General features: G+C 39.5%; 1 protein-coding gene across 2 annotated transcripts in view; it reads right to left on the reverse strand.

Moving 5' to 3' along the window:
• Dnah5 (dynein axonemal heavy chain 5) overlaps positions 1-15632 on the reverse strand; it is a 289991-nt gene that overhangs the window by 109302 nt on the left and 165057 nt on the right. For both annotated transcript variants that reach the window (XM_076551699.1, XM_076551697.1), the window contains exons 42-47: positions 14322-14468; positions 11254-11495; positions 7455-7631; positions 6683-6884; positions 5117-5259; positions 4266-4400 (exon numbers count right to left, since the gene is read on the reverse strand). In XM_076551699.1, the coding sequence (XP_076407814.1) occupies positions 4266-4400; positions 5117-5259; positions 6683-6884; positions 7455-7631; positions 11254-11495; positions 14322-14468 (1046 nt within the window). The remainder of the gene's footprint in view (positions 1-4265; positions 4401-5116; positions 5260-6682; positions 6885-7454; positions 7632-11253; positions 11496-14321; positions 14469-15632) is intronic.

Below are 15632 nucleotides of genomic sequence, written 5' to 3' on the forward strand. Positions count from 1 at the left end.
GACTTCCATGCCAAGACACTGTATAGATGTCATTTATTTGCAGAGGGCTAGCCAGAATTGGAAATTTCATCTCTAGCAGAGGAGTATAATGAAGTTGACAGTCTTATTCAGAAATTCAATCAATAGTTTTAGTGTGTTGGTGCTCTGATGTCACCGATTAAATTAAGCAATAAGAAATCATGAATTATCCATGCCCTCAACAATTTTCATTGAGCTGATATTTTGATTTCAATAAGCAAAGAACAGCAAAGTTCATCAGCTTTATGAGCTTTCTTTTCCATAAATATTTGCCTTCCAATTACAATTTTCGATGATTATCTTTTCAAATTTTATTAATGTTCTAATAAAAACATTAAATTTTTCAGATAATTGGGGTATAGACTGACATTAAGAATTTCTTCCCCCAAATTCCCTTCCTAGGCACCGTAGGCTATCAAACAAAAAGTCGAGTGACAGATGCAAGTTACCTCTTTCAAGTTATTGGTCAGCGGGGTCTCATACACCATCAAACATTACAGGCTAATGACACTGATATGGATTACCCTCCAGACCCTGATGGAATATCTGATTGCTAGAGACACCACATATTTGAGTTACATGACATGAAGAAATCAAGCTACTACCAACCTGGCAGCTTCATCCTTACTGATTAGCTTTTATAGCACTGGAAGGTGCTGTGCATGCTACTGTAAGAAAAGGTGATCGATGGTCTTATCCAGGGGTAAATCTTGTAAGCTACAATAATGACTGGCTTGGCAATGCATACGCTAGTGGCAGAAATATTATGGAAATAACCAAACAGTTTCTGATTGAATTTGAGCCCTGCTTCACAAGACATAACTCATTCCTGGCACTATTAACTCACCCAGGAATCTATGGCAGATTAAGTCATAGGTCCTAGGGGAGAACCTCATACTAATATTCTGCTAAATGGACATAGAATAAAACTGACTACTAAATACTTATCTCTAAACCTGTAGATAAGCGCAGTTCTCAGTGCTTATCAAAGAAGCTTCTCTTGCAGTATATAGTAATTAGCATAAAGATATTTATAATTAATTGCAGTATAATTGATACTGCAACTCTTCAGTGTGCAGAAAAGAAACTGTGGAGTCCTCAGCCCTCCCCCCCTCTCTCTAACACACACAGAGAGGGGGGAGATGAACAAGCAGAAATCATATTGGAAGAAGGGAGAGAGATAGCGGAAGACTACTGCAAAACAGTTTACTTCCAGACACAGCAGGGCCATTACCCAAGTGACCTCAAAGTCCAGTAACTGTATGCACAAGGCCTGAATTTGCCAGCCAAAAACCCCAGCATGGATGAGAGGGGCACTCACCAAGGACTACCTCTAACAGAAGAGCTATTAGCAACTGATGGCTACTGAGGGTTGGAGTGTGTATGTGTTAGTTTGTTTCGGGCATGTGACCCCCTGATCAGGGATGTGACCCCCTGATCAGGGATGTGGCCTCCTGATAGGCTGCTCATACACACGGCCCTGTGCACATGCGGGCAGCACTAAGTGAGTCAGATGGCTTAAAACAAGCATCGGGGGTTGGGAGGAAACCTGGTAGAGGGAAGACTTGGAGGGAAGGAGTAAGGATGAATTTGATCTAGGCACAATATATACACACATGACATTCTCAAGCAATTTTTTAAAAACCTATATTTATTTTTATTTTATGTGTGTTTGCCTGCCTGCATGCATGTCACCTTATGCATTCACGGGGCTCACGAAAGCCAAATAGTGTCAGATCCCCTGGAACTGGAGCCACAGTCTGTTCTTAGCTGCCATGCAGTTGCTGGAAACCAAACTCTGGTTCTCTGCGAGACTAGAGAGTATTTTAACCATCTCCTCAGTTCTCACACAATTCATTAAGTGTGGTGGTGGATTAAAAAAAGAATTTCTTTCTTGGTTTCCCAGAATGGTGATATATACCTTTAATACTTGCACTTGGGAGTTAGAGGGATGAGGATCTGGAATTCAAGACTCACCCAGAATACTTATTAAGTTCTATGCCATATATCTATAATATATAAAACCTGTCCATGTATCTACATTTTTCCTAACAAATGGAAATGTGCATGAAAAAGAAGAGTAGAGAGAATATGCCCCATGTGCAATATGTATTCATATGAAAATATTCTTATGTGACATAATACAATATACAATGAACATATACAATGATCTTGTGATAATTAACAGCCGTCTAAATGAATTTAAGCCCTGTTTAACAAGAGAGAAGCTATGCCCTGGTCCTGGAAACCTAGCCATGGATCTTAGAGAATAAACTGATACTGCCATGTTTTCAGACTGGCATAATTCCTAACTGCATTCTAAACTTTTCCTTATATCCACAGATAAATCTCATCCATCACCAAAGAAGTTTTTCTTTGCAATGTAAAGAAAATTTATCAAAATGCAGAAAATAACTGATCATTTTAAAACAATAAGGGGGCTGGCTGGAGAGAGATGGCTCAGGGTTAAGGGTACACACTGCCTTTGCCAAGGGCCTGCGTTTGATTCCCAGCACCCATGTCAAGTGTTTCACAACTGCTCGTGACTCCAACTCAATGGTAGCTGATGCTTGATCTCCGCGGTCACTGCATTTATGTACACACACACACACACACACACACACACACACACACACACCATATGAGTGCACAGATATGCATGCGTAATTTAAATAACAATAATAATAATTGACTGTTGCTGTGCATAAAAGACGGTGAGGAAATTTTTCCTCTCTAGTTGCAATAGTTTTATACAGTTTTGTACCAGCATAAGAGGAACAGTCAGCCATTGCTAACTCAGTCAGTCTTTGAAGCTTCACTGACTAAAGCAGTGCAAACCTAAGTTTTTTGTCTTGTCATCATATGATGCAAGGATATATGACATGGCAAGTTTCATCTGCTAAGATTCTAGGATTTTATGCACTGCTACAGTTTATCATGGGAGTTATGTCAGGAAGCTACACCAGCGAAGGACAAGACAAAATGGCAATATTGGAAATAATTTGGTAAAAAGCATAAAACCTAGTGGCAACAAATACTGGTGCAGCCTCTGTGGAAATCATCATGGAGGCTCCTTGAAATGTTTAAGGTAGAACTTTCATGTGGTCCAGATATAACCAGTTCTAAGTATCTACCCAAAAGAATCAAAGCCATTTCTGAGTGTATCCTTCTGAGTCTGGCTTATCTCACTTAACATAATGCACTCCAGTCTGGCCTTTTCCATTCTTCTACAGGGTGGAATAAAAGTCCACTGCACACATATGCCACACTCTATCCACTCATCTGCTAACAGCTACCTCAGCTGATTCTGTAACTTGGTTTATAGAAATTGTGCATTGATGAATGTAGCAAGTGGGCATATAATCCACTCTCTCCGATTCTCTACAGTGTGTACCCAGAACCAGCACAGCTGGACCATATGGAAATCCTACTTTTAATGTTTTGAGACACCTCCATGTGGATTTGCATAGTGGCAGCCCTCATTTATATTCCCATGAAGGGAATATAAAGGTTCCCCCACTAGGCCTGCATCCTCACAAATATTTGTCTTCATTTGTTTTCTCAGTAATAGCCATTTAGATGAGGGTAAAAATCAGTTCAGTGTGGTTTTATTTGCATTTTGCTAATTCCTAAATATTTTGAACATTTTTCTTTGTGTTTGTACAGGTCATTCACATTTCTTTACTTGAGAAGCATCTGTTCATGTCATTTTCCCATTTTGTGATTGGATTATATGGGGGGATTTGTTGTTTAGTGTGGGTTTTTTTTCATTCTTAAATATTTCCCCATCAGATGAATAGGTGGCAGAGATTTTCTTGCATGGATTTTTATATGCCTTCCCACTTTATAATTTCCTGCACAGATATTCAATTTCATGAAATCCTACTAGTAATTCTTATTAGTGAGCTATTGGTGTCCTACTCAGAAAGTGATTGTCTCTATCTCAGGTTTAAAATGTTTTTCCTTCATTTTCCTACATTTCTACACAAATATTTTGAACACCACTGAGGCCTGTAGCACCTTATTCACCTATTTTTTTAAGAGTTTCTTATTTCTCCATAATTTAAGATTATATAATATGACCTAACCAGAAAGAGAATTTACTACATTTGAATGATAGAAGACATTATTAGTATGATGTCACGGCTACAGAAGGTCTGACAGGCGTTCAGTTCACAGACACTGGAAACACCTTGAGCCTCCAAAACTCACAAACCTACATTTGCGGGAAATATCAAAGGCAGTACCTGAAACATCAGTGGGGTGGTTGCCGAAGAAAAGTTCTGATTCTTGACCATGTGACTTTCAGGGTCATATTTTGACACAAATCCTTTGATTATGACTGTTTTGGCTGTTCCTTGTTCACCAATTAACAGCACAGCCTAAAATAAAGGAGTTCAGAGGGAAAGAAATAAAAGAAACAGCATGGATTGAATTGTGTCCCTCCCGCCCACCAACTCCTAAACTAATGCAGGGATGGGTTGTATCTCCCAATGTGACTAGAGAAAGGGACCCTACAGAGGTGGCCGCCCAAATGAGGCTGTTAGGGTGCTTGGTCCTGCCTACTGATGGCCTTATAGAAGCAAAGGATCTAGATAGACAAAGAAAACACCAGAGAAGCATGCTCACAGAAAAGGGAAATGGGAACACACAGGGAGGAGGTACTGTCCATCAGCCAAGGTGAAAGGCCTGTGGAAAAACCAACCTCTCAGCACCTTCATCCGGGGCTTTCAGCCTCTAGCACTGAGGAAAGAACCTGCCACAATTTAATGACCCAAGCTTTGGTATTTTGTTAACACAGCCATAGCAAACTAAGTCAGTAACCAAAAGGGAAGGAGATGTCTTAGTAAAAACAAGTCAAAATTCACTTTCTTCAACTAATATGTGAGGAATGATAAATTAGGAATTAGACTCATTCGACATATTAGTGTGTCATTGTGAAATAACAAAAGGTGTTTGCTCATTTGGGTAATGTTTTCACTTATTCTAAACAGAAATAGAAAGTAGTATAAAATAAATGCAAGGTGCTTTTATATTTTCATATTTTTATATGACCTTTTAAATTGCACTATTTTTAATAGTAGTTAAAAAGTCATACCTTGCCTTGTTTGGCAATGGTTTTAATTAGGAAGTCAGTCCTCACATTGTCTACATTTGGCACCAAGATAGAACCATATTCTGGGGTGGTATCAGGTGGATACACATATTCCGGGGTACACGTGCTCCAGTGCCTCCAGGAACCTGAGAAGAACAGTAAGTATTCACACCTTCCAGTTAACAGTGTATGTCCCTGTAATGATCAGGTACCTTCAAAACGTCACAAAGGTATCTTCAAATACTCGCCATGAAACAAAGGCCATTTAGGGAACGCAGATATAGCCCAGCTGGTGGAGTTATTGTTGAGCACGCACAATATCCTGGTTAAAGCTCTAGCTCTGATTAAAACGGGGTCTTCTACTTTTCTTTTTGCTATGATAAAATGCTGACCAAAAACAACTTAGAGAGGAAAAGTTGTATTTCATTTTATACTTCCAGGTCACAGTCCACCACTGAGGGAAGTCAAGACAGGAACTCAATGTAGGAGCATGAAGTGGAAACCGTGTAGGAATACTGCTTCCTGGCTCACTCGCTGTCTTGATTTCTGACATAGAATCACCTATCTAGAGATGGTGTCTCCCACAGTGGGCTGGGCCCTTCTGCATCATTTAATAATCAAGACAATCCCCCATAGACATGTACACAGAGTAATATGATCTGGGGAATTCTTAAGGTGCTTCTTTCCTCTCAGATGATTCTGGGCTGTACCAAGTTGAAAACCTCAGCTAACTGAGACACCAGGTACAGTGGCATGTATTTGTAATATCAGTACTTGGGACATGGAAGCAGAAAAATCAGAAGCTGATGGCCATCTGCAAGACCATAGCAAGCTGGAGGCCTCTCTGAGCTATGTAAGACCGTGTTCCCAAGAAATATTCAGTAAAGTTAGCTCTAATGTTAGTTGGCTTGATCAAAACTTGCCAAGGAACTACTCCAAATAGAGTCCTCTATTTGGGTATACTCAGAAATGTTTTAGAACTGTTTTCTCGGTATGTAGCTTTTCAACACTATATCAAACATAAAAATACAGAAGAGAGTGACAAAAGCAATGTACCTGAAGCCATTAATCACTTTTAAACATCAAACCTCACAAGCTTTTCACTTGGGGAAAGATACTGGATGGCATGTGTAATACACATAAAAATATAAAGTTGCTTCTGTGTATATGCATTATGTATGTTTATGCACATATAAGTTATTTTAAAGTGTATATTGATGCATATAGAGATGTATAGGTAAGTAAATAGACATCTGTAGATATAGACACCTATATTTAAATATAATTTTTTACATCAATCGTTGGTTCCACTGAATAGCTGTTATGTATCTGAATAGGAAACTGATTCAATTCGCCTAAGTCACTGAAGGTCCCGCCTGCCACGCAAATGGAACTTGTACCTGGAACCCAAAGTAAACCTTGGGGAAATAAACAATTACTATCTTTCCCTGTACATTAAAATTCCTATTTCAGTTTTATCATCAAGAGTTTCAGTTCTCACTTTAATAACACAAAAGTATGCTGGATCGAACGATCTTTGCTTGCATCCTGAATGCAGGGCATGCTCACCATCTGGTGCGACATAGTAGTCGAACATGGTGTCCTCGGGATCTGTCAGCTGCGGCAGGGGCAGCGTGGGCACCTCTCGAGAACGTAGCCAGAGTTCCAGCCTCCTGCGACCTTCCAACTCCAGGACGGCGCCCACACTCCACATCATGGCAAAGACAAACAGCCTCCCCAGGTGCTCTGAGTCCACCTCCCCGGCCTGCTCCTGAGGATATACGAAGCATTCTTTTTTAATTGCTTGGTTCTCAGTCTCCATCTTAATCTTTGCTCAATGAAAATAATAAACCTAGGAAAGAAATATCAGCTATGCCCAGGAGATTAAAAGAATGGATACAATTGGGGAGCAGATGAGAAACCAAGTCCCTCAGATACTTACTTGTTTATAAAATAAATGAAAGCAAGCAAGATGGCACTGTAGATAAAGGCACATGACACTAGTCCTGATAGCCTGAATTTGATTCTCCAGCCCCATATGGTAGAGTGAGACAACCAACAACCCACAACTTATCCTCTGACATACACAAAATAAATAAATATAAATATAGTAGAGATGGTTTTTAAACAAAAAGAATGACATTTGTTATCTTGTTATGATAGCCAGCAACAAAATTCAAATCAACAGTTTGCTTTGTTAAAAAAAAAAACTATGGGGAAAAAATGGTGTGTCTGAAACCTCTCCCAACCCACACCACACGCTCACCAACCCTAACCAAATCTAGTTTCCATTGCTGTGTTCTCTGCACAGTGTGCTCAGGAGGAAGGCACAACCCCTTACCTTTGGAGGGATCACCCCTTGCAACACGTGGGTGCTCTGAGTGATCACAAAGGCTTCTAGTACCTCCATCTTGTACTCTAGGTTCTGAATGCTGAAACGATACAGGTCCGGAAAAGTCTCTGCATACAGCTGTCGCAGGATTTCAGCCTCTTGAGGAGATCGTCTCTTGAGAAAACCCTGTGGGTTCACACATCTGTGCATTGGTGAAACCAGGAAAATGACCATTGGGGGGGATAGACATTTTTACGGCATGATTAGATTAATTAACATTAATTAACAATTAATGATTATGCAAAGAGTTGTGCTTAAGATGAACCAAACCTATCTATAAATTCTTTCATATAATAATTCATTTGAATATTCCAAACAACTCTCTGAGATAGGAACTATTATTATCCCCCTGACACTTCAAGCTCCAGTAATCCACCCAGCATCCCACAACCAGTATGTAGCAAGGCCAGAATTAACACTCAATGAGTCTGTCTGCAGCATTCACATGAGCAGCTCCAATACCACGTGCGCAGAAACAGCCCTCAACTAAAAGTTAGTTAAAATGTACTTCAAGGAAATGGGGAGGCATTCACAGGGAGTTGCTAAGATGACCAACATCAATGAAAGATGAGCAAAGGAACTCCACACTCGGGCTTTAAAAATCAAGAAACAAAAATTTAATCACAATGGTTATTTCCATTCACTTCTTCTAACTTAGTAAGTAATGTAGAAAATACCAAAGGATTCAGAACATGGGACAATTTTGTTATTTAGGATTAAACAAAGAAGTCTGTCATTCAGAGAGAAGTTCTGCTTAAAACTTTTCTCTTCGGGACAACCAGTTGGTGTACTCTTCTACTGGTGGCCATGTCAGAGGAGCTGCAGACAGCAATGGGGCTTATGAGATACAACTCAAGTGATAACAAGCCTACTCTAGGTGCATCCTGGAGAGGCAAACCCCTGGAGGATTGTTTCCAGAATGCCTCTTGCTTCTGCGGCTGCCATGATCCTGCTGTATCTGGCGTGGCGTGATGACTATTTGAAGGGATCCCACTGTGTCTAGTATGGTGTGACTGTTTCTTGGGAATATCCCACTCCTCACTGGGCAATTTGCTTGCAGATCATACTGAAGATGATTTTTATAAGAGCAACGATGATTTATGATTTAACTGGACTTTCTGTGTTAGCCTAAAAGATACAGGTGGTTAGGACACCTGTTAGTGTGTGAAGATGATTAGGAAAAGGATTTAGGTTATTCTGCCAATTGCTCCAATGAGAGATACAAAAAAGGCAAATACAGGCTAAAAGTTAATTTCCCCTTTGCTAGATGTAAGACTTGCAGAAGATGAAAAATAAGAACAAGGAAGTTTCATGCATTATAGACCTGTGAACTCTGCTTGTAGGAAAAACAGACCAGTGATCAAAGAAAGCAATTATGTCCCTACACCCAAGGTTAGCTAGCCCTGAGTTCTTTGGTCATGTAACTTACAGAATTAATCACAGGCCCAGGTATGCACCTTGAAAAAACAAAGTTGTGAAAGGAAATTAAATGACCCTATTGTGTGTAAAGAAAAATAGGTGGTGAACTTACCACTCATTTAAAGTTTCTCTAGAGTAGAGTTAAGAATAGAAACTGGCTACACTGAAGCCACAAACAGCTGCCTGCCAGTACAAAGGGACTGGCTGAAATATACTTGGCTTGCTTGGACCTGCCTAGGCTCAGTGTGCTGGGCTCTGCTGACTCCCCATGGGAGATCTTGATTTAGGGGGTGTGGGGATGTGAGGTGGCTTGGGAGGGAGGGCTGGGGGTGGGAGGAGATGGGATTTGTGGTAGTATGTAGAGTGAGTAGAAAATTTCTTAATAAAGAAAAATGAAAAAAAAAGAAAAGAAAAAACTTTGTTAATCAATAATAAAAGAGTCATTGCTTTGGGGTGAAGATGTCATAGTGGGAAAATTAATACAAAGAAAAATGTTTAACTACGTGTGGGCTTCTAAGAAAAACATGTAACGTGATCTTAATGTGATTTCTTCTTATGGAATGAAGAAATTTGCTTTTGTAAAATATATTATTTGTGGTTGTGAGGTAATCTTTCCTTGCACAGAAACCTTTGTCTTGTGTGGTATAAAAGCGATGACAGGACAATGTAAGACAGTAGAAGAGAAAAAGAACATCCAGCAGAGAGAAAAATGAAGATTTGAGTTTTGGCCCTCAGAAAAAGTCTGCTGGGTGTGTATACTCCGCCACACCTCCTTTCCAGTTCCTCTGTGTGGCGGAAAGGTGGTCTTTACAGCAGCACTCTTCCCTGGGAAAGACTGCTTGCTGCTCCCGCTTTCAGCATTCTTTCCTGACCTGGAGTACTTCGTGTGGAGGCCTAGCAGTCCTCCCCGCTTCAACTTTGACCTATTTATTATTGCTGTCCTGGTTCAAATCAGTCATTCATACTGGTGAGACTTCATGGGTATGTTTTCATGGCAAGCTCCTGATCCTTTGAGGACACTGCACTACTTAAAAGCATGTGAAAGGGTGATTCTGTGTAGTATTTCTGTAAAAATCCAGGTAATATATAATAGAAGTATGTTTTATAAGGCACAAGCTAAATAGTTGTTACTTAATAAATTAATGTACTTTTCAAATAATCTTATAAAACTTAAATATTTGGGGGAATCATATAATTACAATTCACTCGCATTCCATTGTGTCTGTGATCACCAAGCACAGATATATGAAAAAATATTTACTGTGATACTTTAGCATAAGAAGCCCTTGGTCCTCTCCCTGGAGATTGTAACTTGGTAGGATTCAGTTCTGACACAGTTGCCTGTACTTTCCAAATTATCACTGATTAGTACTTTTGAACATCTAAGAGCACCCGTACTTCATTTTAATGGATATAAAAGCTAATTATGCAGTATGAAGTCCTTAAAAGTGATTTTAGAGTCATATTCAAGAATGTCAGTATCATTTTGCTATGAAACATGTTCTTTTCTATTTCTATCTATATGTTATCAAGTCTAAATCCTTTTGTATATATGCCTATATAGATAGGAGTACAAAAATATAATGGAAATATAGAATAATAGCTACCTAATTTGAATTAGAAAGTTTTAAAATAAAATCATTTTCAAAATATAAAAGCAAATGAAAATTAAAAATCTAGACAACTATGTCATAAAAGTCCCATGGGTTCTCCAGTAGCATTTACTTTTATCTTATAATATGGATTTAATAAAATATATAAGTATGCAAGGTATATAACTATAATCAAATTCTAATTAATATATTTTAGAATATATTGACAGTAATAAACTACTCTACCTGGTCATAAATTGAAGTAATATCATGTGAAATATTATTTCCAACCACAAAGTTAAAATTAATATTATGACTACTGAATCTCATAAGAAATTTTTATATGCAATTGTAACAAATTATCTTTAAGTTAAATTTCTAAGATGGCTGTTCCCAAATTTTATGTGAACAAGTACTTTTCAAAACTGCCATGGGTCCACAAAGTGATGAAATTAAATTTTACTCCTCAGCCCTCAGACACACTTTGGCAGGATTATTGATTCATGTAGGCCTGACAATTACCTGGAAATCACAGTTCTAAGTGATTAGAAGAGGACTGGAGAAGCCTCTGAGGGCCAATCAGGGTCTGAACACCCCTGTGCATTCAAGGACCTTTCATAAACAGTACTATAAAAAGGCAATTACACCACCAGCTGCAGAAGAATCAGCATGCTCACAAAGAATGCTGAAGACTCTTTTCCCTTTTTAATTATACAAAAGCAAGAATTCAATCATACCTCAAGAATAGGGCTCCAATCAAGGACAGAGGAACTCATGAAAACCATTCCATTTCTTGAGACGGTGGCAGGAGAAGCATTGTCAATGTTATGAGGTTCAAAAACAATCTTGCAGTTTGGAGCCATGGGAATCCGATCACCATTGGCCAGAGTCAGAGTTTTATTATCATCCAAAACAGAATTCAGATTTTCAATCCAGATGGCATCAACTGGACCATCAAGAACTATCCAGATATGCTCTCCTGGAATGCCACCCCAGAGGAGAGAAAGAGCACACAAGCACACAGGTGCCTATGTAAGTATCTATGAAGCTTCAGAGAGCACTAGAGCTATATGTAATGCCCATAATTTTAAATAAAGCATTGATCTCAATGATGACTAAGTTGTATGAGCACAAAGGACCTTCTAAGTTCCTTATGTGGCAGTTATGCACAAACTATAGTTAAATCAAAATTCCTTTGTTCCTTAAACAAAGACTCACTAAGCACCCTCTACATGCAGCACTGTTCTAGGGGCTGGGATATGGTGGCAAGAGAGCTTACACTCTAAGAGGGAAAAAATAGACAAATAAACAGAGAAACAATAAAGAAATTTTAAGCAGATTCAGAGAAGAGGCACTATTTTGGATTAGGTGATCAGTTAAGGATTTCACACAGAAAATGAAGTGATTTAAAGATCTGGAGGTATGATTTTTTTCCCATCTATGAAGAGAAAGTAAAAAGACCCTGGAGCAGGAACAAGCTTCAGGTGATAAAATGGACTGAATGCTTTGTACCTTCCAAAGTGAGATGTTGAAATCTTATCTCTTAAGATTAAATGTATAGGATTATGGAATAAAGGAATGATGTCAGTAATGGGGTTAGTGTCCTGGTATGAAAAAGAAATCCCTCACCCCTCTGTCCATGAAATGATACAACCAAGATGTTAGCAGCCTTCAAAACAGTGCAAAGTAAACATCTGTCTGTAGTCTGTGGACCATCTTGTCTATTGTGTTGTATTACAACAGCCCAAAGGGATGAAGAAAAGTAAATAAGACAGTCTAGGACAGGAAGAAACCAGACGTAGCTAACAAGATGAGAAGGAGTGGTACATCAGTGTAACAGGAAAGACAATGAGGAGAGACAGGCAGAGTTAAGAACAAATTCAGTTTTTCATATGTTAATGTCCAACAGAGATTCCCAAGAGAGTTGTTGAACTAGAAGTTTAAGAGAGAGATCAGGACTAAATATTAGAATATAGAAGCTTTCAGCTTAGAAGTGGCATTTAAAGCCACAGGGGTTGTATAGGTTTCTTCTAGAAAAAAAAAAATGTAGAGAGAGACAGGTCTGAAAACAGAGACAATTCCCTATTTAGATTTCTGTCAGGGACTCCATTGTTGCCCCTCCACCCTCCCTCCCTTTCCAGACATCTCATCCCAGTGAATGTGGGAGGAAGGAAGCCCACAGGATGAAGGATCTCTGAGACCAAGCATTCAAGATTCAGAAAAGGGTGACCAACTGTGAGAGAGACCACTGAAGGCAGAACTAGACTGAAAAGAAAAGGCAGTCTGTATCTGATATGCCAGAAATCACCAATGTCCTTCAGAGTGTAATTTCAGGAGAGAGTGGGGACCAGCCTGACAGGAGTCACTTAAGGAGATAACTGGAGCTAGAGAATGAAAATCAGAAGAAGGCTCAACAAGAATGCAAATGTAGATGAAGGTTATGTGGTTCCCATTGTAGCTCCTCTTCATGTCTGTCTGTCTGTCTGTCTGTCTGTTACTTAGCAACACTGTCACTGTCTGCTTCTAAATGTTCTTTGCTGTGCATGACTGTGAGTATTCTATTCAAGTTAAATGGCTTGGGATCCCTAATGAAACCCACTCAGCTAGCCATAGGTGAAATGGTGACCTCGTTACAGGTCTCTGTGGAAGACTAAGCTTCTGTGTCCTCTCTAAAGGAGACTGCCTGCCTGCTGAGCAATTCTGGGAAGGAAAACTCATCACTGGATCCACACTGATGCAGGGTTATTGAACAAATCAGAAGCAAACTTTTAATTTCCAGGAAAGTAACTGTTACTAATAGGGGTGCTTTCACTCTCACTACCGTTTGAATTCCGATGTTAATCTCCTTCCCACCTGGGAGAATCTAAGGGCGCTAGCTCAAACAGGTCTCAGCAGGGGGTCTGCTGCCCAAAGTGAAGGCAGGAAGTGTCTGCCAAAGGCTCTTCCCGTGTTCTTTGCCCTGCAATTGCGGTCACTGTCCCTTTCTCCCTCAGAAGTGAGAAGACACAATGAGAGGCCAGCTGCTTCCATCTCTGCCTGCTGAGCTTGTATTCTGAGAACACTGCGCTCTCCTTACAGGGTCCAGCAGTGAGACCACTCAGACTGAGCAGCAAGCCCTTAAATGTTTGCTTTAACAACCCAATACCAGTGTCCCCTAAACAGAAGGATGTGCTAGCTCGCTTTTGGTACGTATAATTTTCTGCCTAAAGAAGCTCATTTCTCTACATGATTTCTTAGGAGAATCAGTTTTTAAAAGCAAGCTGTATATAAATAAATGTTATCTTTTTAAATGGTGCAGTAAACATAGTCAGTCACAGTAAAAAAATCATTTTGTTCAAAGTTATCAACCTTCCTTAACAGCTTTTCTCTATTCTAAAATATTACGAGGATGTATAAGCATTACTTTAAAAACAAACGTTCTTTTAAAGAGGAAGCATTTAGAGCCAGCAAAAGAGCTCAACAGATAAATGCCCCCTCCTCTAGGCCTCGAAACCCTGAACCCACATGGTAGGAAGGACAGAACCAACCCCTAAATCTGTCCTCTGACTTCAACATGCACACTGTGACATATGCACACACACACAAAAAAAATAAACAAACAAACAGATAAATAAAATGCAATTAAAAATGTGTGGTTTAAGTGTACTAATCAATAATTTCATCACTTCAACACTCACAAATGTACCGAAACCTTTTACTTAGTCTTGGCTAACATATATGGACAACACTGCTGTTTGGTAATTCTATCTAGCCACCTACAATTTTATTTATAAGTGTATGTTTAAAATAATATTAATTCCTCTACCTTTCTTGGCTTTCAGTGTTTTCCTCCAAAGGGTAGAAAATATTCCATCGGTCCAATCATTTGTGGCCACATCCAGTCGACCAAACATCTGTGGGGCAGTAATTGCTTTGGGATTCATCCTCATTTCTCTGTGTGGTTTTCCACAATCTGCAGCAAGTGCATCCAAATTTTAAACATCTCAGATGTGGCATGAAGCAACATTGTGCTAATTTGTGTACTGTCAGTAAGTGGTCAAAATATGAAAAGTGAAAAATCACACTGAAAATATACGTCATTCTGCATTCCAAGTTATAATTAGCCTTGTTATCCTTTATTGAGTACAGCACTTTGCTGTCTAAGAAATAAATTTATATTGCCTTGGGGACAAAAGGGATGCCATACTGGAACTATGAGAGGACTTTCTGTGTATAAGAATTATCCAGTCCACTGGAGGGTCCTAAAAGAATAAAAGACATGAAAAGGGAGGAATCTCCCCCACCACCACCCCCTTTTTTTTCTCTTTTATAACTGAGCCTAGGCAGTTATTCATCTTCTACAGTCTTCCAGCTAGGATTGATGCCGTCTTATGCCCTGCTTTTGGGGTATAGAAGTACAGAACCAGCTCTCCTGAGTCTCCAGTTTGTGACTAACAAGGGGGGCGACTGCTTGGCATCCATCACCATTAAAGCCAATTTACAAGAAATCTTTTGGGGGGAGAGGGGGTGGGTGTGTGCATTTATGTGTGTGTGGGGGGTGTGCATGTATGTGTGGGTGTGTGAGTTTGTGGGTGTGTGAGTTTGTGTGTGTGTGTGTGTGTGTGTGTGTGTGTGTGTGTGTGTATGTGTGCATGTGGGGGGAGGGGTGGTGGGTATGTGCATGGGTGTGTGTGGGGGGGGTGCGTTTGTGTCTGTACTGAATCAGTTTTCCTAGAGAACCCCAACTAAAACACCCACTTAGGAAAACAGAACCAAATTTCTAATTTTTTAGAAAGCAAATTGAAGTAATTATTTGTGGTATTCTATGTTGCTAAAGTTGAACTGAAGCAGAGCTTTTATGACATCCATAATGCTCTGGCTACACTACTTTTTTTTTCAATACAGTCACACTTTATGAAAATCTTTAAGTGTATGTTGATCGGTTTCATCCATGAAAACTGTATCTGTTCTAACACTCTAAGAATAAATACTTGACTTCCATAATGTTGCTGAAACAAATTCCTCTTGAGTCTTCCTCTGGGCGTTTCTTGTCAGAGTCCTGACCACTCTGCCCTTGTGGACTCTGACCTAGTATGAGCACCTTTGCTTACTTTCAATCTTTATAAGCCTCCTACCC

The sequence above is a fragment of the Peromyscus maniculatus genome, chromosome 15, assembly GCF_049852395.1.
Source record: "Peromyscus maniculatus bairdii isolate BWxNUB_F1_BW_parent chromosome 15, HU_Pman_BW_mat_3.1, whole genome shotgun sequence".
In the NCBI taxonomy this organism is placed as follows: Eukaryota; Metazoa; Chordata; class Mammalia; order Rodentia; family Cricetidae; genus Peromyscus; species Peromyscus maniculatus.